We start from the raw sequence: 24,313 nt of genomic DNA, 5'->3' as shown, positions 1-24,313 counted from the left end.
TGCCTCTCTGGGCTGCGGAACCTGTCCATGCAACGTGGGGGCTGGGCTTGAGAGTGTCTGGGGGATGCTGGGCTCTGAAGGTTGGGACTGTGGGCAACCTCCCCCTCCTGCCTCTCCGTGGATGCAGCCAGGATGGGAGGGGCTGCTTTGATGGCTCTAGAAACTGCAAACCTATGTAGCTGCAAGCTGAGCCGTGAATGTTCTGTGGACCTTGGGTAGCCAGGCCTCTGGCTTCTCCTCTAGCAGATGAGCCTGTCAACAGCAGCACTAGTGATAATAGGTCCCATTTATTCTGAGCTCATGCCGTGCAGTGTCTAAACACTTTCGAGCTTTATTGAGGATCAGGACAGGTAAGAGCCAGACTCTCCTGCTGGATTTCCTGGGTTCTAGACATTTCTGTCACGTAGCAGCTTTGCCAGTCATGTGACCCATCTGTTTCTTAGTGGCACAATCTGTAAACTGGGGAAAATAGCTGTACCCACCTTATGGATGGATGCAAAAATCAAATGAGCTAAAACATGTTCATTGCTTTCTGCTAAATCCCTGGGCTGCCTGGAACGTGCCCTGCTAGGAAGTTGGGCATCTTGTGGCTTGGCCCCTAGATCTGTTACCTGTGCCACTGGCCTTCTGAGATGGCTTGGGGGAGCCAAACTGTGTATGTACGTCCTGGAGGTGGGGATAAAGTTCAAGGTGAGCACCCAGTGGGCCACTAGAATCAACAGGCAGGGAAGGTGCCCACTGAAATGGGTACCCTCGCCTCTCTGCCCTGGGCCCCCACTCAGCGGCCAGTCCACCTCAGAGCTGCGCCGAGAAGGCCAGGCATGCCTCAGCCCTGGGCTGCTGAGCAGTTTGTGCAAGGGCCAAAGCAGCTGCAACTATGGGAAGGTCTAGAAATCACAGCAGCACACGGGTGGGGGAAGAACTCAGTCCCTGGGAATTTGCGTTTCCTCTTCCCAGACAGGGATAGAGGGGAGGGATGCTAGTGGGGTTTCTAAACCCTGGAGTCTGGGAAGGATTAAAAACCACCCTCTGGGGTCTTTTTAGGGTGATGGAACTTTTCTAAAATTGGATTGCGGATCGTTTCACAACTCTGTAAATATACTAATAATCGCTGGATGAATTGCATGCTTAAAATGAGTGAATTCTGTATTATGTACATTACACCCCCATCAGGCTGTTTGAAAACAAAATCTCCCTCCTGCCCTAAGCACTGGGGCAGGCCTCGCCCAAACAACCTCCGGCAGCCAGAGCCTTGGGCTGGGGGAAGGGGGTTCACATTGACTTCAGACTCCCCATGGGACACGTGGGCCACGTGTCAGAGATGCTTGGTCTGGGGGTGGAGTCACAACTGTCCCCAAGGCCAAAGTCAGGTCTCAGTTTGGTCGGGGGAAGGGAGACTCGCTTTTTGGGGGGCTCCCAGAACCAGCCTCACTGTATTCATCCTGAAAGGAGAGCCGGCAGCACCCCTCAGAGGTCTGACCCCACAGCAGGAGGCCCTCAGTGAACGCAGACTGGACTGGCCCTGGCGCCCCTCAGTCTTTCACCTTCCTACCCGGTGAGAAGCCTGGAGTCTCCTTAAAGAGTCCCCCAGTCCTATACCATGTTCTTGGATTGGAAGAATCAACATTGTGAAAACGTCTGTACTACCCAAAGCAATTTACAGATTCAATGCAATCCCAATCAAATTACCAATGGCATTTTTCACAGAACTAGAGCAAGAAATCTTACGATTTGTATGGAAACGCAAAAGACCCCGAATAGCCAAAGCCATCTTGAGAAGGAAAAGTGGAGTTGGTGGAATCAGGCTTCCTGACTTCAAACTATACTACAAGGCCATAGTGATCAAGACAGTATGGTACTGGCACAAAAATAGAAAGGAAGATCAATGGAATAGAATAGAGAACTCAGAAGTAAGCCCAAACACATATGGGCACCTTATCTTTGACAAAGGAGGCACGAGTATGCAATGGAAAAAAGACAGCCTCTTCAATAAGTGGTGCTGGGAAAACTGGACAGCAACATGTAAAAGAATGAAATTAGAACACTTCCTAACACCATACACAAAAAGAAACTCCAAATGGATCAAAGACCTACATGTAAGGCCAGACACTATAAAACTCCTAGAGGAAAACATAGGCAGAACACTCTATGACATCCATCAAAGCAAGATCCTTTTTGACCCACCTCCTAGAATCATGGAAATAAAATCAAGAATAAACAAATGGGACCTCATGAAACTTAAAAGCTTTTGCACAGCAAAAGAAACCATAAACAAGACTAAAAGGCAACCCTCAGAATGGGAAAAAATAATTGCCTATGAAACAACGGACAAAGGATTAACCTCCAAAATATACAAGCAGCTCATGAAGCTTAATACCAAAAAAGCAAATAACCCAATCCACAAATGGGCGGAAGACCTAAATAGACATTTCTCCAAAGAAGACATACAGATGGCCAACAAACACATGAAAAAATGCTCAGCATCACTACACATCAGAGAAATGCAAGTCAAAGCCACAATGAGGTATCACCTCACACCAATCAGAATGGCCATCATCACAAAGTCTGGAAACCACAAATGTTGGAGAGGGTGTGGAGAAAAGGGAACTCTCCTGCACTGTTGGTGGGACTGTAAGTTGGTACAGGCACTATGGAAAACAATTTGGAGGTTCCTTAAAAAACTACAAATAGAACTACCATATGATCCAGTAATCCCACTCCTGGGCATATACCCAAAGAAAACCATAATCCCAAAAGAAACTTGTACCATAATGTTTATTGCAGCAGTATTTACAATAGCCAGGACATGGAAGCAACCGAAATGCCCATCAACAAATGAATGGATACAGAAGATGTGGCATATATATACAATGGAATATTACTCAGCTATAAAAAGGGATGAGATGGAGCTATATGTAATGAGGTGGATAGAACTACAATCTGTCATACATAGTGAAGTAAGTCAGAAAGAGAAGGACAAATATTGTATGCTAACTCACATATATGGAATCTAAAAATGGTACTGATGAACTCAGTGACAAGAACAAGGATGCAGATACAGAGAATGGACTGGAGAACTCGAGGTATGGGAGGGGGCGGGGGGTGAAGGGGAAACTGAGACGAAGCGAGAGAGTAGCACAGACATATATATACTACCAACTGTAAAATAGTCAGTGGGAAGTTGTTGTATAACAAAGGGAGCCCAACTCGAGGATGGAAGATGCCTTAGAGGACTGGGGCAGGGAGGGTGGGGGGGACTCGAGGTGGGGGGAGTCAAGGAAGGGAGGGAATACGGGGATATGTGTACAAAAACAGATGATTGAACCTGGTGTACCCCCCCCCCCAAAAAAAATAAAATAAAATAAAAAAAGAGTCCCCCAGTCCTTCAGCTGCTCTCCACTGTGTGACCACAGCAGCCAAAATGGGGTGCTGACTCAATTACTCAGCCCTGTGGTCAGATGAAAGGTTCCATCTTGCAATTTGGAGCTAGTGGCTCTGGCCATGGCCCCTGGGCTTCTCTTCATTACACACCCCTGTGTGGTCAGGGGCTGCACACCTGGAGTTGACACTGATCAGCTAAGAGGTAACTCAACCAAGCTGAGCCCAAGGTTTCTCATCTGCAAAAAGGAGGCATGAACCTCACAGGATTATACGGATGGTTAAACAAGATAGATCTTGCTCAGGTGTCCAGCACAGCTTCAGCGTTCTGCAAACGCGTGCCAGGATGCTGGCTGGTGTAATATCTAATGTGGCCACAAGAGGGAGCGAGACACACGCAGATCCCATGAACTAAGGCTCTTGACGTGACTGGTGCTTAAACTCCAGTCTACATTAAGACCAAATTTACCAGGGCCCGGGGGACGTGGGGCGGGGGAGTCACGTGATCTCCAGACCGCTTGCCTCTTTCACATCCGACTTGCTGTGAATGTTTTCCCTTCCTGCAGCCCTCAGCCGCTGCTCCAGACCCCGGTTGTTACACGCTTGGAATATTACAATGGCCAGTGGGTCCCCATAAGATCACAGAATGTCAGAACCAGGTAGGACCCCAGAGACCCCCAAACTCTGTCCCCTCACCTGATGCTGAAGTGTAGAAGGGGTTAACGATTGTCCAGAATCACCAGCTGGACACTGGATGTCCCAGGCCCACCTCCCCTGGCCCACTCTCACTCTCCAGGCAGAAGGACTTTCTTTCAATTCCTTGAAACTGCCCCAGTGCTGGCTCCTATGCTCTGCTGCCTCCCACAGCAGCGAACCAGGCCCAGCCTGTGCCGTCTCTCCCCTCGGACCACGAGCTCCCCAGGGGCAGGGCTGAGCCTCGCCCACTTCCGTGGGCCTCACACCAAGAAGATGATGAAAAATGCTTGAATGAACCAGTGCTCCCCACCTGGATGCTACCAGCAGAGGCCCCGGTCTACAGGGCTAAAGACCTGGGTCCAAGGTTCAGCTCTGCCACGGACTCCCCGTGGAGGGGTAGCTAGCCAGGGGACTGGCTCCAACACAGGGGCAGTCTTAGGGAACTAAGACTCCCCTCAAACAGGACATAATAGCAAAGCAGGCCTCACGGGCTCTTTGGGGGGGCGCACCACTCCAGCTGGAGCCTCCGAAGGCCGCTGTTGCCCTGGGAGCAAGGGAGTGGGCACTGGGGCCTTGGGCACCTGCACACCAGGACCATCCTCCTAGGGCTGAAGTTGCAGGGAAACACAGAAAGCACAAGCCTGAGAAAATAACGGGTTCCCCGCCCCATCCCTCCCAGTGTCAGGATACCCTTCCCCACCCGGCTGCCTCCTTTCCATCCCGGCTTTGAGAGGTGAAAATCCTGCACCAGGACTGAACACAGAGTAAGCCTCCCTGCCTGGATGCGGCCCGCACAGGCCCCTGCGCTGGGCTGGCTGGTTTAGAGTCGGTCTCCTGCCAGCTTGCACGGCAGCAGGGCCTCAGAAGTCCTCGTTCCCTGGAGCTGACGCCCCTTTCAAGTGGGCTGGACACGGCTTCGCGTGGGCCCCTTCCTCCCACCTGCCCACCCAGGTTCACGGGGTGCCGTGGCAGGGGGTGGCCAGGGGCTTCTGTGTTGTTCCAGCCCCCAGCCTCCTGTGGACCCACAGTCCCCAGGTCCAGCTGGCTCTCTCACCCGTCAGCATAAAGAGGCTATTTGTGCAGCCGCCAGTGGCAGAGGGGCTGGAAGGACAGTGTGGCCCATGTCCCTGGCCGGATGGGTGGTGGTAAGGCCTGCTGGGTGTGGAGAGCTGTTCCACTGACGAAGGTCTGACCAGGACTCAGCAAAGCAGGAAGCGGGTGGCTGAGCTGCCCACTCCAATTCCTAAGCCGTCCGCCTTTTGGGGAGGGCCAGGAATGGGGATGCCTCAGAGGTCCTGATAGCTAGTGGGGCGCCTGGTGGTGGAGGGGCAGCTTCACCCCACAGTCGGCACCAACCCTGGCGAGAACTCTCAGAGCTGAGAGGGGCTCGGGAGAGGTCAGCGCAGCTCCCGTCTTCAGCTTGACCTGATTCCATTCCGCTAGTCTTTCCCGAGTGGCCACTGTGCACCCATGAGGGTGAAGAGGAGAGGGGAAAAAGAGAGAAGGTCCCCGTTTACTGAGCATCTGTGATGGCCAGGCACCCTCGAGGCATCCGCAGGCATCAGTGCCCTCGAACCTCACAACTATCCCGCCAGGAGGGTACTGTTGGCCTCATTTACAGAGATTTCAGAGGCGAAGTGGCTCATTCAAGGCCACAAACAGGCTGTTGTGACTATTGGCCCCGGAGTTCATGTAACTCAATTCAAGATTTCCACCTGGTGGCAGCCCTGAGCCCTGAGTAAATCAGCCCACCCGGTCCCTGGAACATAGTAGGTGCTCCATGAACACCTGCTGGGTGCAGCCGAGACGCTCTCCAGGGCTCTTCCCAGGACCTTCCATTTGCTGCCCAGGGAACAGGAAGGGAGGGAAGAACAGGGTACCTGCCTCGGGACCTACTCAGTGCTCCACACACATCCTTTATTTCCTTTTCCTCGGTGCCACGCAGGTAGGTGTGACTTACGGAGAAGGTCACGCTGCTGTCAGCAGAAGCCTGGATCCCGAGATCCGGAGTCAGGCTCCTGAGAAGGCCTGACCTGGAGTTTGACCAGGATCAAGGCTGTGGGGGCTCTTGGAGGAGGCTTCCCAAATTCTCAGGGCCATCCTGGCTGCACCGCCACACACACACACACACACACACACACACCCCCCATTGTCCTGTTGGGTCCCAAGGCAGGGCTGGCAACGTCCTGTCTGTCCTCCTGGAGCCTGCTTTCCGCAGGGAGAGCAACCCCAGTCTCCACTCCCTTCCAAAATATCCCTGGGGAGGGAGGCTGGGAGACCCTGTGTGGAGCGCCCGACCTCACGCCCCCACCGCCCCAGAGCAGCGCCTGGCCTCTGTCCGGGGCCTCTGTCTGCGGAGGCGGGCGCCCTCCGCATCAGCCACCAAGCCACCTTCGCGAGGCCCGGGTCCAGAGCCAAGCCTGGCGCTCCGCCTGGAGCAGGTAGGACAGCCTCCCTCTCTGGCGGGCCTGCCCGGGCACGGACACGGCGGTGGCAGGGGTGTGGACCCCGGGCCGGATGGAAGCTGGCCGTTGGGACAGGCTGGGGCATGGGCAGACCGTCCTTCTGAACATTGGGCCATTGTTTTAGGCCACAACAGGGGGTGGCTCTGTGGCCCTGGGGCTGAGGAACAAAAACCTGTTTAGCAAGGCCGTGTTCCTCCTGTGCAATTTCAAGAATTTAACTAGGATCTGGCTGGCTTCCGCGGGAAGAAATGGGCCAAAGGGACGGGACCGGGCCTAGAGTCTAGAGGGGCGGCAGGGAGCAGGAGACCCTCAGCTGCTGTGTGAGCGCACGGCGTGCTGCGGGTGTGGCGGGGCGGGGGGGCCTGCTGGCCGCGAGCTCCCTGGCCGGTGGGCTGGCAGCAGGTCCATGCGGGGCACACCCAGCCAGCCCTGGCCTCTGTTTTCCCCTCTGTGACGTGGGGACCAGATGCGTGCATGCCCACCTGCCCACGGGCGCGGGCCGAGAGCAGAGGGCCAAGAATGTCAGGAGGCAAAAGGAGACGGCAGCCCTCGCAAATGGCAGGCCTGTCGCGGGGGTGCTCTCTTGCTGCCGTTTCCCCCCACCCAGGGCTGCCACGAGGACGACAGCGAGCTTGGCCTCGGGTAGCGCCGACCACGTGCTGGGTCTGCTCTGCGCTTTCCACGCGCCGTCCTCCCAACAGCCCTTGGGGGCGGGCACTGTTGCTAGTCACACTCTACAGATACAGAGGGGCCAGGGAACCCAGACCACCGAACTCCAGGGGGGTCGAGAGTGCCGTTCCCTCTGCAACCTTGACAGCAGGCAGTGCAGTTTTTAATCTTATTAAACGGCCCTGACCTGTGTTCACTCAACACTTACCAGGTGCCAGGCCCTGGGTGGTGGGGAGAGACCATAAACGATGTGGTGAGCCTGGCGCCATGGTCAAGGCTACGGGCTCTGGGGGGCTTCCTGGGAAGTCTGAGGGCTGAGGCGAACGCGGGCCGGGGTGGTGGCGAGAAAGCACAGGAGTGCTCCAGGCGGAGGGAACAGCTGGGCCTGGGCTTGGAGGCTGGCAGTAGCCGGCTGCACCCCTGTGCGGGCACCTAAGAATGAGGGCAGGGCCGGTGGGGCCAGGAGGCTGGAGAGGTGGGAAGGCCGGTCTCAGGCCCTCGGGCCTCATGGGGCGGCACCTCCCCCAACTCTTCTCCAAGCAATGTGATCATGCTGGGGGCTGAGGACAGGCTCCTGGAGGGCCCTTCGAGAACCTTTAGGTTCACCGCTTCAATGATGCGAATGTAAACTTGAATAAAAAGAGGCTGCGTCACGTGGTGACTGGCATGGTGACTGGCATCCTGCCTGGCAGCCTGAGCGCCCGTTTCCGTCACTCTCAGCACAGGGGAATCAGAGCTGAGGGACTGGCTGCACAGGGGCTCCTTGCGGAAGCCAGGCCAACGGACACCTGCCTCCCTGGACCGCAGTGGTCCAGCGTGGGGGTCCTGAGGGCTCAAACATGGCTAAGCCAGGGAGAGCTGAACCAGCAGCTGTGGCCCCAGGACCAGGTGGGCCATGTGCACGGCCCAGGGGTCACCTTGGGAGCTGCAGGGGTGCTGGGGTGTGGCCTCAGCACTGCAGGGGTGCTATGGTGTGACACCCAGGGCTCGTCCTGTGCTGGAGCCCCTTGAGTTCCAGGGATGTGTCCTTATCCCCTCCCTTCAGGATCTGGTGACCAGGGCTCTCCCCACCCCCAGCCAGCCACGCGGCTGCCCCAGAATCCACACAGGATCGGCTAGGACGTGTCACCCCCAGCTTTTCTTGCCGACCCCTTGCCAGCTGGGTGACCTTCGGGGAGTCACTTCGGCTCTCCGTACGGTCACAGCATAGCCTGCTGCCCGCGGGGGACTAACACAAAGCCCGAATGACACCAGTCACCCATCCGGCAGATCTCCTGAGCCGCTGCTCTGGGCACCAGGGATACGGGTCATCAGAACAGGCAGAAGGCCCTGCTCTCCCAGACAGACAGTGACGCGGGGACGGAACAGGTCGCGTGGCAGGTGGTGATACGTTCCCTGACGGACGATGATGCCAGGACGGGGAAAGCCAGTGGTGGGGACATTAAAGAGGAAGGCCAGGCGCGGCCTCGCCAGGTAGCTGCTTGAGTCAAGGTTGCAAGGTGAGGGGCCAGGCTGGGCGCTCTCCTGGGGAGGGGCCGAGAGTCCCAGGTGAAGCCCCCAGGGCAGGAGAGGGCTGGCAGGTGTGAGAAGCGGCTGGAGCAGAGTCAGGTGGGAGAGGCAGGAGGTGCCAGCAGGGCCGAGGGGAGGGGCAGGCAGAAGGGCCCTGACTCTGAGCGGCGTGGGAGGCACGGAGGCTTCTGAGCAGCGGAGGGACGTGGTCTGAAGCGTATTTGTAAATGATCGTTCCTTCCCCGGTGTTGAAAATGGACCACAGGGGGCGAGGGCAGAATCAGGGAGACCAGCCAGGCCAGAATCCAGGGGAGGGACGAGGCTCGGCCCCCCTAGGGTAGCAGCAGGGGAGGTGGGGCGCTGTGGGCAGGGTCTGGGTGTACCCCCAAGGGGGCGCCCACGGGATGTGCTGACGAGATGGACAGAGGCGTGTGAAGGAAAGGGGTGAATCTAGAATAATGCCAGGGTTGGGGCCTGAGCCTGGGGCCCCAGGAGAGCCCAGGGCCGGTCGCGCACAGCAGCCGTACCCGTTGGGGAGGGCAGGGTCCTTGAGCAACCTTCTTGGGGCGGCCGCGTGAGGAGGCAAAACCACCGTGGCCGCCGTGCCGGGCTCACCAAACGTCTCTATAAAGAACACCCTTTCTGTGCGGGGCCCGTGGTCTAGAGCCACCGCCAGCAGCCCAGAGGTGGCCCTGCTCCCCACCCACGGCAGCCAGCAAGCGGCCTGGGATCAGAGCCGAGGAGCTGGGGCCTGCTGCCCACCTCCCCCACCGAGGCTGGGCTGTTGCAGGCCCTGTCTCCTCTGCACAATGGAAAGGGCCACAGTCCCCCCACCCCAGCCCCCGTGAGCGCTCGGCGGTCCCGCAGCAGCGCACTTGAAAGGGGCCGGGGTTATCTGCAACATTCCAATGAAATCCACAGGCTTTGATAATTTGATAAGCCACTCCACAGTCACCCTAGAGTCAAAATTCGCTGTTACTCGATCCTGTGTTTATGTTTCAGGCTGGAGGAGGGAGGTGTGCGGTGGCCTGGGACGGTGCAGGCAGCCCCGAGACAGAGGGGCTGCAGGCACTTGGCGGACAGAGCATCAGCCCAGGTCACCCGTGGGCCTGGGCTCTGTGGCGCGCACACTCTGCGTGGAGCATGGGTCTCTCTTGTCAGGTCCCGGAGGCCAGGAGGGACCAGAGCGGAGAAGCCCTTCGGAACTGTGTGGCCACGGCTGACCCCACCTCCTGAGCCCCAGGCCTGTCTCATGCTGGCGCAGATCCTGTTCTCAGGCCACCTCTTGCCAGACGAAATGTGCACTGGCCCGGGTGGCTGGAACCACCTCAAGAAAGAGGCAGATAACCCTTGGTGCGGCGGTGACTCAAAGGCTAAATGCTTTATGACTCCTCCCTGCAAAAGCCAGGCTGTGCTCTGCAGGGCGGAGCACACAGAGCCGCATTCCATTCTGTTCCGCAACCTCCCGCAAACAGCACTGCTGTGCGCGTCCAATGGGCCAAGAGCACCGGCCGGCTGCCTCAGTACACGGGTCATCTCCGTAAGCCCTTTGGACGGCTCCAGGAGTCCTGCATCCTCTCTTTTCAGAGGTGGGGACACAGAAAGGTAGAGAGGCTGGGGAACTGGTCAGAGATCACGGAGCCTTGAGCGGTGGGCCCGGTCCCTCTTGTCTGCCCCGCAAAGCCACGCCTGCTGCTTCACCAACACGCAACTGCCTCCCCAAGCCTGATTTCCATCTTCCTTGAAGGCCTCCCAGGGATGGGCAAAAGGCCAACCTACTGCCATTAGTGCAGAGGTCAACAGGTGAAATAGGACCAACTGAGTTAGCTGACTGGCAGAGAGCGGGTTCAGAGGCACGAATCAAAGGCAGGGTCAGCTGATTCTGTGGCGATGCATCTGCTACTTCACCCACCAGCCACAATTCTCCCCCCTGGGCACACGACCACGTGCGACTGCAGTGACCACCCGCCTGGGGAGGGGCATCTCCCCCTCCCTGTGGAAGGAAGGAGAACAAGAGGCTCCGAGAGGCCATCACAGCTGGGGAGTGGCAGGGCCGGGTGCACCCGGGGACACTGCTGCTGGTCTCAAGAGCCTTCCTCTGCCCCGGAGAGTGAGGAAGGCTGGGGCAGGAACACAGAGGATGGAGGCCAGAGAGGGTGCACCAAGAGGGGTTAGGACCCCAGCCCTGGTCCCCCTGATTCCTCCCCAAACCAGGGAGGTGGGCGGGAGACATGGAAAGAGTACGGGCCTCTGGAACCAGAAAAATCTGGGCTCAAGTCTTGGCTCCAGCTGTGAACCTGTTTCCTTCTCTGTAACGTAGGGACAAGAATCTGTACGTCCCGGTGTAAACCTCTCTCACAAGCCTGACATGCGGTAGGTACAGTGAGAACAATGCTTTTCCCGCTGGTGAGGACACACATTTGTATCTCATTTTGTTGTTTACAAAGCTCTTGCCTAGCCCACATGTCATCTGAGTTTCCAAGACAATCCTGGGAGGTAGCAAGATGAGGGGTTAATCACTATTCCCTTTTTACGGATGAGGAAGAGAAGAGGACGGTACAAGCGTGTAGCCAGTTGTGTGCCCAGTAAGCAGCAGAGTTGAAGTGTGAGCTCAACACCACGCCTCCCACCCCCTGCGGCTTTCAGCTGCTCCGCACTGTGAACCACACCGCGATGAGTTTCTGATGGTTCACAGCATCTGCTTGTTTGTTAAGCCTGTGGCAGCTAGTAAAGGAGACGGCTTTCGTTGGGCCAGCTGAGCCTCTCAGCTGGGTAATGCTTTCCTCCCCCAGAGGGCCTAGGCCACTTCAGGCTCTTAGCCTTACAGCACGGGTGAAAAGAGAAGGGCCTCTTCAGGCAGGTTTGCGCACTCTTCAACCTCTACGGGCACCGTTCACACAGAGTGCATTGTTCACAACGGCGCCCCTGGAGCTGTGCAACTCCGTCCCTTGTGTGTAGGCTTTCTCCTCCCCATCACTGAATGGCCCCCTGCCTCTCTCCAGCTGTCCCAGACAATTCCTCTGTACTATTCCTTCCCTTCCCTCCGTAGTACCCATCCCATCTGCCTCTCTCTCGCCCACCCTGGCACTTTAAGATTTCAGGGGAACAGGTGTATGGAGTGAGGTGACCAGTTAGCATCCCCTTTAGCTCCCCTACTCAACCCTCTTCCCTGGCTGCCCTCTTCTGCTCCTCAGCTCCTGCGTGCAAACTGGATTTTTCTCTCCGTTGAGAAGCTACTCTGGGGAGTGTGGGTAGGGGTAGTGCTCTGAGCAAGTGAAGGTAGCCCTGAGGATGGAGTTTGGGCGTGCGTGTGAGAGACCAGCATGGCCGAGGTGGCGGGCGGGGGTGGCGTTCATCTTGACCCAGAGTCATCCTGCTTCCAGAGGGGGAAAAAGACCTGCTTAGTTTCTCCCCAGCATGGAACATCAGCCAGCCCTGGGCCACTAGGAATCAAAGATTTGGGTTCAAGTCTCATGCCTGTCACATACCCAACCAGCTTCATGACTTCAGGAAAATTCACCTAACCTCATGGGCCTCCGTTTCCTCCTCTGTAAACTGGGCTACATTAGTCTACTGTAAAATGCTGCAGGTAAAAGCCATGTAGTAAAAGCTCTGTGCACACCCATGGTTGTTTTTGAGGATTATAAGATCTGTTGCAACAGCCCAGGACTGCTGGTTTACTCAGTGGGTGAGGCTCGCTGGGCAGCGCCTGCCCTCTTCGTTCTGCATTTTAGCTGGGCTCTTGGTAGCATCAACAATTAAGAGCAATGACTGCTAACCCTGGGCCTCTGAACAGCATGACCATTATATTTTCTGTTATCTCATCTGTTCCTGACGATAACCTGTGAACCAGAAAGAGTTTGCAGGAACACCTGCTCGCCAGATGCAAAGACACCCTCCCTTGCCAGCCCTGGGGTCAAGAGAATTGAGGAACAAGCCTTGGCAAGAGGACTCTGTGGAACAGTGGTCCCCCTTCCTTTGGTCCATCTTTGCTTCGCCTCGCTGGCCTCGCCAGCTCTTCCTCTACTGTGTCCCCAAGTCCCGAGCCTCTCCAGGCTGGCCTCAACTTTAGCCCACACCCCCCAAGCACGCGGGAGAGGCTTGCGCTACCACTTACTCTTTGGGGGGGTTGACATCCTCCGGTCGGGCCTCAAAGAACCGAAAGACTTCATCGCACTGTGAAATATGGGGTGGCAGCCGGACAAGTGCCTGTAGAAAGACAGGAAGAGAGGGCATAAGGCCTGATGAAACTGGAACAGGAAAACCAAAAGCAAGGTCAGCTTGGGCTAGCAGTGATGGCGAGGCTTGAAGACTGTGCCGAGGAAGACACAGTCAACCATCTACCCACCCACACAACCAGACAATTAATCAAGCAATTAACTCATCAGCTAACGAATGAAACAACTCTCTGTCCTTCCATCCATCCCTCCCATCAACTAACCAACCACCCAATTAATGAACTAACCAACCAGGTAACTAATAAAAATAACTAAGCAGTCAACCAATCAACCATCCAGCCAACAGTTCAACCAACCAACCCTCTAACTAGCCAGTTAACCCAACTAAACAACCAGCCAACCAAGTGAAAAAAAGAGGGGTGGCCATTAAGCCCTAGGTCTCAGGGCCCTGAAGAACAAATTGTTCCACATGAACCCTGAGAGAATTCTCTCTCATCCACAGAATAAGTCCAAGATCCTTAGCCTGACAATCCAAGGTCTTTTCCTACCAGCCGCGTCTCCCACTAGCCACACCCCAGCTGCACCAGATATCCACAGTCCCTAAATACTCACTGCACAATTAATTATTTGATGACAAGCTGATAATTCTATCAAAGACAACACGGTGCTATGATAAGAGTCTGATAGGACCCAGGAAGAGTAGGAAAGGAGGCGGTTTTAGGAAAGTCTCTTTGAAGCTGAGTTCTGAGGGATGGGTAAGAATTAACTGGTCAAGGTGAAGCTGGGGGGACCAAACATGGTGGTTCCAGGAGCCGAATGAGGTTGGTGTGGCCTGGTCTAGCAGCGCCTTGTTTAGGCCGAGCGGAGCTGCGCCTGGAGGAGCAGAATAAGCTGAAGGGTGTGGAAAGCCTCCTTAGAAGAGGGAGTAGGAGCTCGGCCAGAGGGGTGTGCAGGGTTCAGACAGGCGGGAGGAGGTGGGCATCCTGAGGCGGATAACTGTGCAGGCCGCGGTGAGGCCCAGCTGTGAGCTTGCCGTCCAGGAGGGTGAGCGTCCACTGCTGCAAAGTGAGGCGTGAGGGTCAGGGGTGATCACGTTCCCACTGTGCACCAGCCCGGACGCCACACCTTGCAGCCTGGCACCTGGACTGCTGACCTGGCCCAGCCCAGCGTGGAGCGGTGGGGGGTGTAGCGTGAGGCCAGGCGAGGCCCTGCTTCCTGGCCCCTCATTCAGTCTGGAGAGAAGACATTGGGTGGATCCTTTAGTACAAATCGACAGGAGAGGTCACCGTCAAAGCAGGGCTGGGGGCGGGGCCAAGGGAACGCTGGGCTAGAGCCAGGAGAAGGCAGAGGAAAACCCTAGGCTACGGGAGTGTGAGGAACTGCTAATAAGGAGGCTCTGGGGCGGTGGTCAGCCAGACGGGAGCCTGTCTCGTGCCCATGCCTCCCCAAACCCCTGCACTGGGGCTGCTTCAGGTGCAATGATCTGACCCAGCAGCTCCCCAGCACCAGCCATGCTGGGACTCCATGAGGGTAGCCACTGGGAACCTCGGGATGGTCCTTGAGAGGGCAGATCTCATTCTCGCGTTACTGAGGAGGAGACAGAGGGTCAGGGAGGCCACGTGGCCTGCCCACAGGTGGGAAAGACCTTGCGAGAAGGTAAGCTTCCTGTGAGCAGAGACTTTAGTCTATTCTGTTGACTGCTATATCCCCAGATCCTAGAAGAGTGCCTGGCACTCAGTGCTTGTTCAACTGAATGAATGAATAAAGGTTTGGGGTGCAGAAGCCCACTGTCCAGCAGTAGTGGGACATGATAATGGGGCAAAAAAAGCACACGTGGTCTTGGGTCGCATCGACGGAAGCACGGTGTTGAAGAAAGCAATCGCTTACTTTCTCTCTGAGCACGATGGCCCTTCCTGATGCCAAACCCCCACCCGGGCAAGATGGGACAAGACCTGACCTTAGCAGGTAAGACACACTGTGCAACTCCCAGCTGTTCCTTCCAGAGCCTGTGGCTTTCCAAGGGTCCCTAACAGATCACAACCCCACAACTGGGTGGGAAACAGAAAAGTAAGGAAATTAACATTCAGTGAGCAACTACCATGGATGGGTCAGGCACTGTCTTCGGCTCCTGGACTCTCCAATCACCCAACGAGCATGGAGATTTTCGGTGTGTGCCCTGGTGGTGCAGGAATGAGCCACACACAGCCCCTGCCCTCATAAGCACGCACCTGAGGATATGCCACCTCATTTTGTCCTGGAGGTGCCCATCATTGCTTCCATTTATGGTGGGGATGCTGAGGCCCCTGGGGGTGAAGCCAAAACTAAAGTAAGTGGCAGAATGAAGCCCTGCGCTCAGACGTAGGATGGGTGGAAATTACCCCCACAGTGTTCAAGGTTTTCATTTAATACGCCTGGTACGTGCTGTTTTGTGCCCCTGAAGAGAAGGGTAGAAGGAAAGAAAAACTGAGCGAGAAGAGAGAAAGAGAGAGACAGAGACAAAGAGATGGAGGGAGGGAGAGAAAGAGAGAGAGACAGAGAGAGAAAGACAGAGAGTGACAGAGACAGAGATGGAGGGAGCGAGAGGCAGAGACAAAGAGAGACAGAGATGGAAAGAGAGAAAGAGAGAGACAGAGACAGAGAGAAAGAGACAAAGAAACAGACAGATATACATGGAGATGGAGAGGGACAGGGAGACTGAGAGGGAGAGAGACAGAGACAGAGACAGAGAGAGAAGTGGAACTCAGGCATGAGCGAAGAGGAAGTGCTCCTGGCAGGAGGCAGGAGGAGGTCAGAAGGGAGCATTAATGGTCCAGGGTGAGCAGAAGGCAGGAGGGAAGCATCACCAGGGACCCAGGCTGTGTGCAGCGTTGCTGCCAGGGTGACCTCCCTGACAGGCAGAGGGAGGGGGGCAGGGCAGGCGCCCTCCCACTCAGGCGCAGAGCGGCCGGCCGGCCGGCTCCCCCAGCAGCAGTGGTGAACACAGGGGCTCTTCATGCCGACGGAGACCAGCATTCTGGGGGCAGAGGACGCGTGGGCTGGAAGGGCCTCAGACAAAGAGGCCTTTGGGCGAACCGCTGCGGCATCTTTATTTAACAGGGAGCCCCGAGGGGAGCCGCATTGAGGGCTCGTCCTGATTTCAGGCTGACAAGAGGCTCTTGGCTCAGAGCTGCTTCCATCAGAGCTGCCGCCAAGCCCAGCTCTGGCCAAAGTCATTTGGCAGGAGAGCTGGGTGCTGAGCAGTCAGTCCCCAAGGCCTGGGCTGGTGATGACAGCCAGAGCCGGGGAACCCCTAAACCTAGCTATTCTCGGAGGAGCAGGTAGGGACCAATACATGGGCATCTTTAGGGGCACCACACCTGGCTCAGGCCTAAAACTCGGCCATTGGACATTCAGGATGTATGCCCTGGGGTGGTTAAGCCAGGGCTAGGCAGATGTGAGTCTGAGTCCCAGCTCTACCATTCACAGGCTGTGTGATGCTGAATGCCTTGCTTGCCCTCTCTGAGCTCAGTACGATGGATCTCATATGACACCTACCTATTAGGAGGTTAAATGAGGTCATGGATGTGAGGGGCCTAGCACAGTGCCTGGCACTGAGTAAATAGTAAAAGTTAGTTATACTATTGTCCTTGCTCTCAGTATCGTTTAGGTAAAAGCAGCAAGGCATACTAGACTCTGACTTCCGTTCTAGGTCCAATTCTGCCATCATATACTTGCTACATGACCTTGGGCAGCTCACCTCACCTCTCTGGTTGTTGTTTCTTCTAGGATAAAATAGACTAGCTTTAGGATCTCAAACTGTATCTCATGGAACACCTGTTTGATGAGATAAAATGAGTTCTGTGGGCACATGTGAAATGGTGCCTTGGCAGGCATCATGTTTGTTAGCACAGCAAAGGCTCTGAGAAGTCCTGCAGGAAAGAAACCTGGGGAACTGTGTTCCAGTCAGTATTTATTAATAATAATGACATCCTGGGAATTTGACTCATTTAATCAACACGTTAACTCTAAGAGATGGGTATGACTATGATTCCAATTTTACCGAAGAAGAAACTAAAGCACAGAGGTTAAATCATTTCTCAAGGCTGTACAGCTAGTAAGTAGCAAGATTTTGAATTAGGTGGTCTGAGTGCAGAGCCTATGCTCTGTTTGATCTGCAACTCTGTACTGCCTCCAGCATTACCCACAAGTCTCTGACTGTGGAGCTGGTTTTCCAAACAGTTCCTATTGACAGCCCATGGAACACAGCTAGGCAAATCCAGGCTAAAGAAATTCTGAAGTTTCTTCCAGTTCTAACAGTCAGTGGCTCCAGGACAGTAAACAGCACCATTGTCAGTGAATTCAGTGTCTAGTCTATCAGAAGCCTGGTCTTTGCAAGCACAGCAGCGGCATGGGAGGGGCCCCAGGTAGACTGTGCTCAGACCCTCTGCTCTGAAATGAAGCCCACCATGCTGGGTAATGTCTATCCCAGGACAAAAAGCAAAGTTCTGCACTTGTCAAAGCAGCTGGGGGTGTCCTGCTCTTCCCACAGGATCAAACATTTTCCTGTTTTTAGCAGCATCATTTTGGTTTCTAATCAACGCGAATCTTATAGGTAAAAGCCCAGAGACTCTGGGGAGGGGGGTATGTTGTGTGTGTGTGGGTGAATGGGTGGGGGGGGGCTGGAGTCCTGCCCATTTGGCCCCCACTCCCACCCCAGGACTGTTTCTAACCTGCCCCAGTCTATTCCTCCCAGATCAGCATCTAGGAAGCTGGGAGCTCACTGAACTTTTATAAATCAGAATATTTCAAACATGAGTTCTCTTTTTGAAGGATCTAAGCAGCAAATTCTTTTGAAATGGAAATAGTGCTTAATTCACAATTGCAGTTTAAACCATTTCACAAGGGATCCTAGTAACTGGGGCTTCGGGGACACGTCACCCTCCTTGGAGATTTCCTCTGCTTGTGTGCCATCTTTGCATCTTGTCATCAGATACTGGCTGAACTCCCACATGGGGCCAGGCTTCCTGCTTGTTAGTGAAGACACAAAGATAACAGATGGGGCCTTCAAGGAGCTCTTGGTCTGGAGAAGATGGACACACAGAAATTACCCTCCTACAGAGGGTAAGTGTGCAGCACGGAGGCATGCATGGAGTGTGCTGGAGAGCCGGGGTGGTCAGCTTTCCTCAGGGGAGTTGCATGGCTTCTGGGGGGGCATCATGGGAGCTGAATGCATCTAGGAAAGGGACTAGCACATGCCAAGGGGCGGAAGCCTAAGAGAGTCTGGCTAGCTAGGGATGGCTGCACTTCTGCAGACTGGGCTGCAGAGCTGAGGCCAAAGCAGCCCAGAGTACCACCCCACAGAGGGCCTGGCTGAGCATCCCCGAGGTTCTTGTGGAGTCAGTGAGGCTCCTCTGAAGGCCTTTAAGTAGAAAATGGACACAATCAGATTTATCCCAGGCTGGGAATGCTTTTTTCCTGGGTCTGTCTGGACCAGAGGAGATGGAGAGATTCTGCCACCTGGGTTTCCTCCAAGGACCACTCAGGAGGCATGAACGCATCAGTCTTGGCTCTCAGCCTCAGTCTCCCCCATCAGCAACACTCCTGGCCCAGGCTCGCCTTAGAAAAAGGGGCACAAGAACAAAGTTACTCTCCCCGTATCTAGGACCAAGCATGCCAGGGAGCCTTGGTGCTTCCTCAAAGAGTCTGTTTTTGTTGCAACATGAACCTTTCTCTTTATTAAGGTGAGAGACAATGATGGGCCACGGTGGAAAACTCCCACGGTGGGAGGGAGAATGGCTGGGGCTAAGAACCCCCACCAAGTAACAGCCTCAGTTTTCGCATCTGGGAAGTGGGGCTAAAAATGAATGAGCCTGGGAGATGCAGAGGGTTGGGAGGAGAGATCCTTACCCCTTCAGGGCTGACCCCCTTGTTGGGCTTGGAGTAACACCTTCCTGCCCCCCATTCTAACTCCAGCCAACCCCCCATCCCTCTTACAAAGAAAGCCTTTGATTCTGAAAGCAAGTCTATCGTGGACAGCAGGATAATAGAAGCGAGCTTGGCTTTTTGGGTGACAAAAAAGTTCTAGTTGCGCCCACCAGGAAATGGGGACTTGTATACACGTTGTCACACGGTAGAGGGTGAAATGATTATTCTCAAACACTCTTTCTCACTGCCCCCACCCCCAACCTCAGATATTTATTTTATCCCATAGACAAACACTGCAAACATGTATTTCACCTGGAGGAATGGGGTGGAGGGACTCATTTATGGGGCAGATTCTTCGTCCGAACCTCTAATGTATAGCACACACTTGTCAGTGAGATGAAAGTCTTCAAATTGTTGAGGGCGCAGCACCATAAAACATTAACCACATAACCACGTTGCCCATTAAATTAATTTATGGAGTTATAGAAAAGCCTTTGGAACCCTTCTTGATAGACACCAGCCCTCAAGAGCCACATAAAACAATCACCCAGCTGGCGCTTGGGAAATTTTCTGTGACGCTCATCCAATCTGTTCCATATACATTTAAAATTAAAACTGAGATCTGGGCTGTGAAACTCCAGGCGGAGGGACTGGCTGGCTGGCGAGGGCACGAAGCCCGACGTCTGGGGCGGGGGGGTGGTCCGCGGCACAGTCAGACTTTCCATATCTGAGTCCTGGTAGAGGAGCTGGCTACTCCATGCACAAAGCAAGCTTCACAATTTGGGGTGCATGTGAATCTCCAGCAAACCCCAGACGCGGAGCCCATACTGTCCAGCAGGTCCAAGGAGGATTCTGGCCAGCCAAGCAGAGCTGCCCAGGCAGGGTACTGGGAATAAAACTCCAGGGGTTCTAAGCAGTGTGCCCAGGACAGGTAGAGACGAGGCGGGGCTGCCCATGGAGTGGACAGCACATAGCCCTGACCGTGAAGTTGGCTGTTGGGGGCAGTGATGCTAAGTGAAATGTTGGATCCTGAGTGGCACAGACTGGACTAGTGGGTGGCAGGGCTGTGAAGTGCAGTGCTGTGGGGGGGGCAGTGACCACGGACTGCAGCTGGACTTATCCCTAATGATCATTCCAAGCTCATTCCAAGGTCTCAGACAATCAGACCACAGATCCCAGCTTTCTAGTTCAGCAGAATTAAAGGTCACTTCTGCACTGCCCTGCCCCCTCTGCCATTCTTAGAGTAAATTACGGCCTGCAAGCTGCCTGGCCACTTGGTGAGCCCGTGACATTTCTCCTCGTTGCCTGGCTCTGAGTAGTTCTCATCTGTGCTAATCAGGTTAGGAGGTCCCTCCTCTTGCGGACCCCACTTACATAGCTCCCCAGCCACCAGCAGCACCACTGAGGCCCCAGAGCCCTCATCCAGATTCAGGAGTCCTGTCCAAAGCTGATCCCAGAAGATAAGATATTATCTTATCTCCAGACGACCCAGGAGATGGCATTTCCATACAGCCCAACTGCAGAGGCCTCGGGCTCCACCAGCGCAGGGAGGCCGAGGCCGATGTGAACCATAAATCCCAGCTGCAACAGGCTTCCCCCTGCCCCTTGCCCCTCCTCCATTAGCTTTGCCCCTTTGTTTAACTGCTTGGGGAAGGAATACAGAGAAAGAAAACTCAGGCTGCAGCCATCGATTCAACTGGAAATGGCAAACGCCCTTTAAAGAGAAAAATGAATGTTGACCCGCAGAAGAGAAACGTCTAGCTTAAGGAAATTCATTATTGGGGCATCTTTTACATTAAGGCAGAATATGTGACCGAGTATAATCTGCACAGCCATGAAGCTCACACTTGGGTGAATGACGAGTACTTGGCAGTGCTTGTCTCCCCATAGTCTTGGGAACACCCGTTACTAAATTGAGCAACTTGGTTCTTATTTAAACATTTTATTGACAAGCATAACAATTCCAAATTATAAAATATTTGTGCAGAAAGGGACCTTGTGGTAACAACCCCATGCAGGGACAGAACATTTCAGAACTTACAAACACTGATACACATTCTCCTGCTCAACCCCTTTCGTGAACCCTGTGAGCAGGCTATGTTCACCTCCGTTTTACAGATCAGGAAACTGGGACTCAGAGAGGTAAAGCGACTTGCCAAGGTCACACAGCTAGTCAGTGGGGCCCTGGGATTCAACCCCAGCTCTTCTCACTCTGATACCAACACTAACAACAAAACATTATCCCTGCTTGCTTCTCCTCAAGATTCTTGAGTCAGACTCCACAATAATTTTCACTTAACTAGGAAATTCCATCTCCATTAAAGCCAGTGGTGCCCAGTGGTAATATTAAATTGTCTACGCCTTGTAATAATAATAACAAAAAGCTACCGTCCACCAAATGCTTCCTCTGTGCAGACACTATATGCTGCTGCCTTACGCCTGTCAGTTCATCGCATCCTCATGACCACCCTCTGCGGAGGTCCTACTCTCCTTCCTGTCGTACAGATGTGGAAACGGAGGCTCCAGGAAGTTCAGTAACGTGTCCAAGTTCACAAAGGCAGCAGGGGTTCAAGCCCAGGTGGTCTGGCCACCTGAGGGCCATGTGCCAAGGCCACTCAAGTGGGAGCCTCTTGTCCTCACTGCAGGGGTCCCAGGCTCTAGTCAGAGTAGAAAGACATGACCCTTCATGACTCTGCTGTTGCTGGCCATCTGCTCTTTAGCACCGGCTATTCTAATGCACGTACGTGTGTGCGGGGCGGGGGAGGGGAGCATTTGCACCTGTGAAGATGTATCCGGGAACATCTGTATCTATCAAGACTTTTGTGAATAAACAAACATGCATTTCCGAGGCTACTGAACTCAGGACTGATTTCAAATATGTCCCAAAGGGAATTCAAAGAAAGAGTCCTCCTGTATACAGCAAAATGCCACACACAGAATCCCTTCAGCAGAGGCCCTTCACGGAGCTCCCAAGCCGGTGGAAGTGATTTAAAGGAGTGTTTTGTAAACACGGACCCATCCTGAAAGGAGCAGAGGCTTCAGCTGTGAGCCCAGCAGCCCTCATGCCCCAGAGATGGCCTAGGCCTGGGTGACCCCTCCCCGAGGGACATCCACACCTACCCCTCTGGCAAGGAAATGCCAGGCCTCAGGATGCCATCTACTAAACCACAGCAGAGGGGTTTGTACAGACAACCTTCCTTCACAGATGGACAGACTCTCTGCAAATGGACTGCCCCTCCCCCGCCCCGACACACACTTACCCGGCAGTACTCATCGATGGGCTTCAGCCTCTTCACAGCTACGTCCCGGATGTGGCTTCTCCGGAAGAGGATTTTGCCTGGAAGAAAGACGCTCGTGAGTGGGGTGATTTCGGGTAAAGCTGCCAGAGGGACCCGGGACCCTCTCTTCTCATTCCCTCTCCCTTGGCTTCTCAGCATCTTAGCTGGCCACCAAACGCCACTACCTCTGCCCGTTGCCAAGGAAACAAGAGAGGAGTGGTCACCTCTCCCTGGGGGTAGGAGGCACCCCAGGCTGAGGGCCCAGGACCTCTCGGGCAGATGAGGAGCCCCGGAGGTAGCCACCTTGGCCAAATCACCTTGTCTGGGTCTGAAGACGGAATCCATGCCCTGACGCGGGTGCGGCTCTCAAGTGACCTCGCAAATAAGTACAAAGGGTGGCCCAACCCACACAGTATGCTTTGTTTCCAGGCCCACCCCTCCTTGAGAAATCGGCATTCATTCCTGCCAGCCGGGCAGGAATTCCTATTCTTAGTTAGGTTGGGTGGCTATTTCCAGGGCAGGCTCAGGCCAATGCAAGGGAGCATGGCTGCCCCAGCCTGACTGGCCTCCAGCCGTGCAGGCTCCTGCAGCTGGGCTGGTGTACCCCGCTATAGGTATAGGCAAGGCTTACAGGAAATGCCAGCCCCCAAACCTTCCCAGGAGGCTCTTCTGAACCAGCCAGTTTCCATGATAACAAATAGATCAATGCCTAGGCCTTTTACAATTGGTTAAATTTAGAACCTGAACCCCTTGGTTTGACATTCAAGGCCTAACACAGCTGATGTTTCTGTGCCCAGCGGCCATCAGTGTCTAGGCCAATGCCTCCTGTTTAGAAGGACCTCCTTGACTGCTGAGCTGGGACTAATCACCCTCTTTCTGGAACACCCACACACTTTGTCCATCCCTAAGACACTCGACACGTTCTGCCGTGTATTACATCTGTGAGCCCGCTCCACCAGGGGCCTGTCTGACTCCTCTCAGGGCCCATGTAGCCCAGCACGTGGTGAGGTGCTCACCTCGTATGTGTAACAGGCACCTCTTGTCCAGGACCACCCAGTTCCCCTCTGGACAGCCTCCCTCCATTCCTGGTCCCTGTGGTTCAAATGGGGCTGACCACATGCCCTGGCAACAATGGTAAGCATCTGACCCAGCCTAGCCACACAGAGTCACAGCGATTGGCTCAGAGATGGGCAGGGGAACTGATCTGGGCCAAGGAGGGTCGGTCCTGAGACCTCTGCTGGCACCCTCTTGCTCCCACAGTTTTCTCCACAGTTGCTGAGCTGGCAGGATGAAAGTCTGGAGCTCCTAGTGACCGTCCTTACTATTGCCTGAAAAGGAAACCAACCAAGAGAAAGGATCTGAACCTGGCACAGAGTAGGTGCTCAATAAATGTTTCTTATCTTTTTTTTTTTTTTTTGGCTGCCCCATGCTGCTTGCAGGATCTTAGTTCCCCAAACCATGGACTGAACCCACGCCCTTGGCAGTGAAAGCTTGGAGCCCTGACCACTGGCTCCGAATTCCCTCAATAAATGTTTCTTGAATGATTGAAAAGCAGTGCCGAGGGATGGTGAAGGACAGATTCCTTTGACATCGCTTAAGCAGCTGGATGTAGTTGTTCCTGAACCCAGAGTCTACCTGGTACTTTTCACTTATATAAAATAACATTTTTTTTTAACTGAAACTTGTTGGAGATGGATTTTCATCCCTCGCATTACTGGAGTCCTAAATGAGATGATTCCCACTGCAAGTGAACAAATATGTAGACTGTGTGTTAATCTACTTAAGCTTCTTCTATCAAGGTCCAAGTGAAGTACTAAGCATTGCCTTGGTTTAGGTTGTTGAAGCGAGTGCAAGTTGCTTATTTGGGAAGCGATCCCTGCAAGTACCAGTAGGGAAGTGGGGAAGTAAGTCAGGGCAGGCGAGGAAGTGTCAGTCTAGCCAGTTAATCACAGCGGGTGATGGCAGCTCAGTTCTGCTGAGGAACTCCGGGGACCACGCAGAACACGCGGCAGAGGCATCCCAACCAAGGGTGAGGAGGCCGGGCTGTTTCCCACCAAATCCCTGCTTGTCGTTGAGCTTCGGAGAGCACTGCTTTCCTGGCGCCTCTGGCCAAGTATGCTCCCGGCTAGAACAAAGCCCCCCGGTGTCCCCGTGAGCAGCCTCTGGCAGGTGGAGGAGATGGGACCTGGGGGCCCTGGAAGCAGCTGCTACAGCCACCCCTGACTTCCCTGTCACC

At 54.6% G+C, this 24,313-nt stretch overlaps 1 protein-coding gene across 8 annotated transcripts in view; it reads right to left on the bottom strand.

Moving 5' to 3' along the window:
- The window catches only part of SH3PXD2A (SH3 and PX domains 2A), a 240,117-nt gene that overhangs the window by 96,292 nt on the left and 119,512 nt on the right, over positions 1-24,313 (bottom strand). For 7 of the 8 annotated variants that reach the window (XR_009053830.1, XM_057735798.1, XM_057735797.1 and 4 more), the window contains 2 exons: positions 22,060-22,136; positions 12,835-12,926 (listed from right to left, as the gene is read on the bottom strand). Coding sequence is in view for 6 of the 8 variants with exons in the window: in XM_057735798.1 (XP_057591781.1) it covers positions 12,835-12,926; positions 22,060-22,136 (169 nt within the window). In the remaining 2 variants the exon portion in view is untranslated. Of the gene's footprint in view, positions 1-12,834; positions 12,927-22,059; positions 22,137-22,394; positions 22,413-24,313 lie in introns of those variants that run through there. The other variant, XM_057735796.1, reaches the window with a different exon arrangement.

The sequence above is a fragment of the Hippopotamus amphibius genome, chromosome 5 (assembly GCF_030028045.1).
Source record: "Hippopotamus amphibius kiboko isolate mHipAmp2 chromosome 5, mHipAmp2.hap2, whole genome shotgun sequence".
Lineage (NCBI taxonomy): Eukaryota > Metazoa > Chordata > Mammalia > Artiodactyla > Hippopotamidae > Hippopotamus > Hippopotamus amphibius.
The sequence above is the reverse complement of the archived record's forward strand: the minus strand, read 5'-3'. Positions and strand labels throughout refer to the sequence as shown.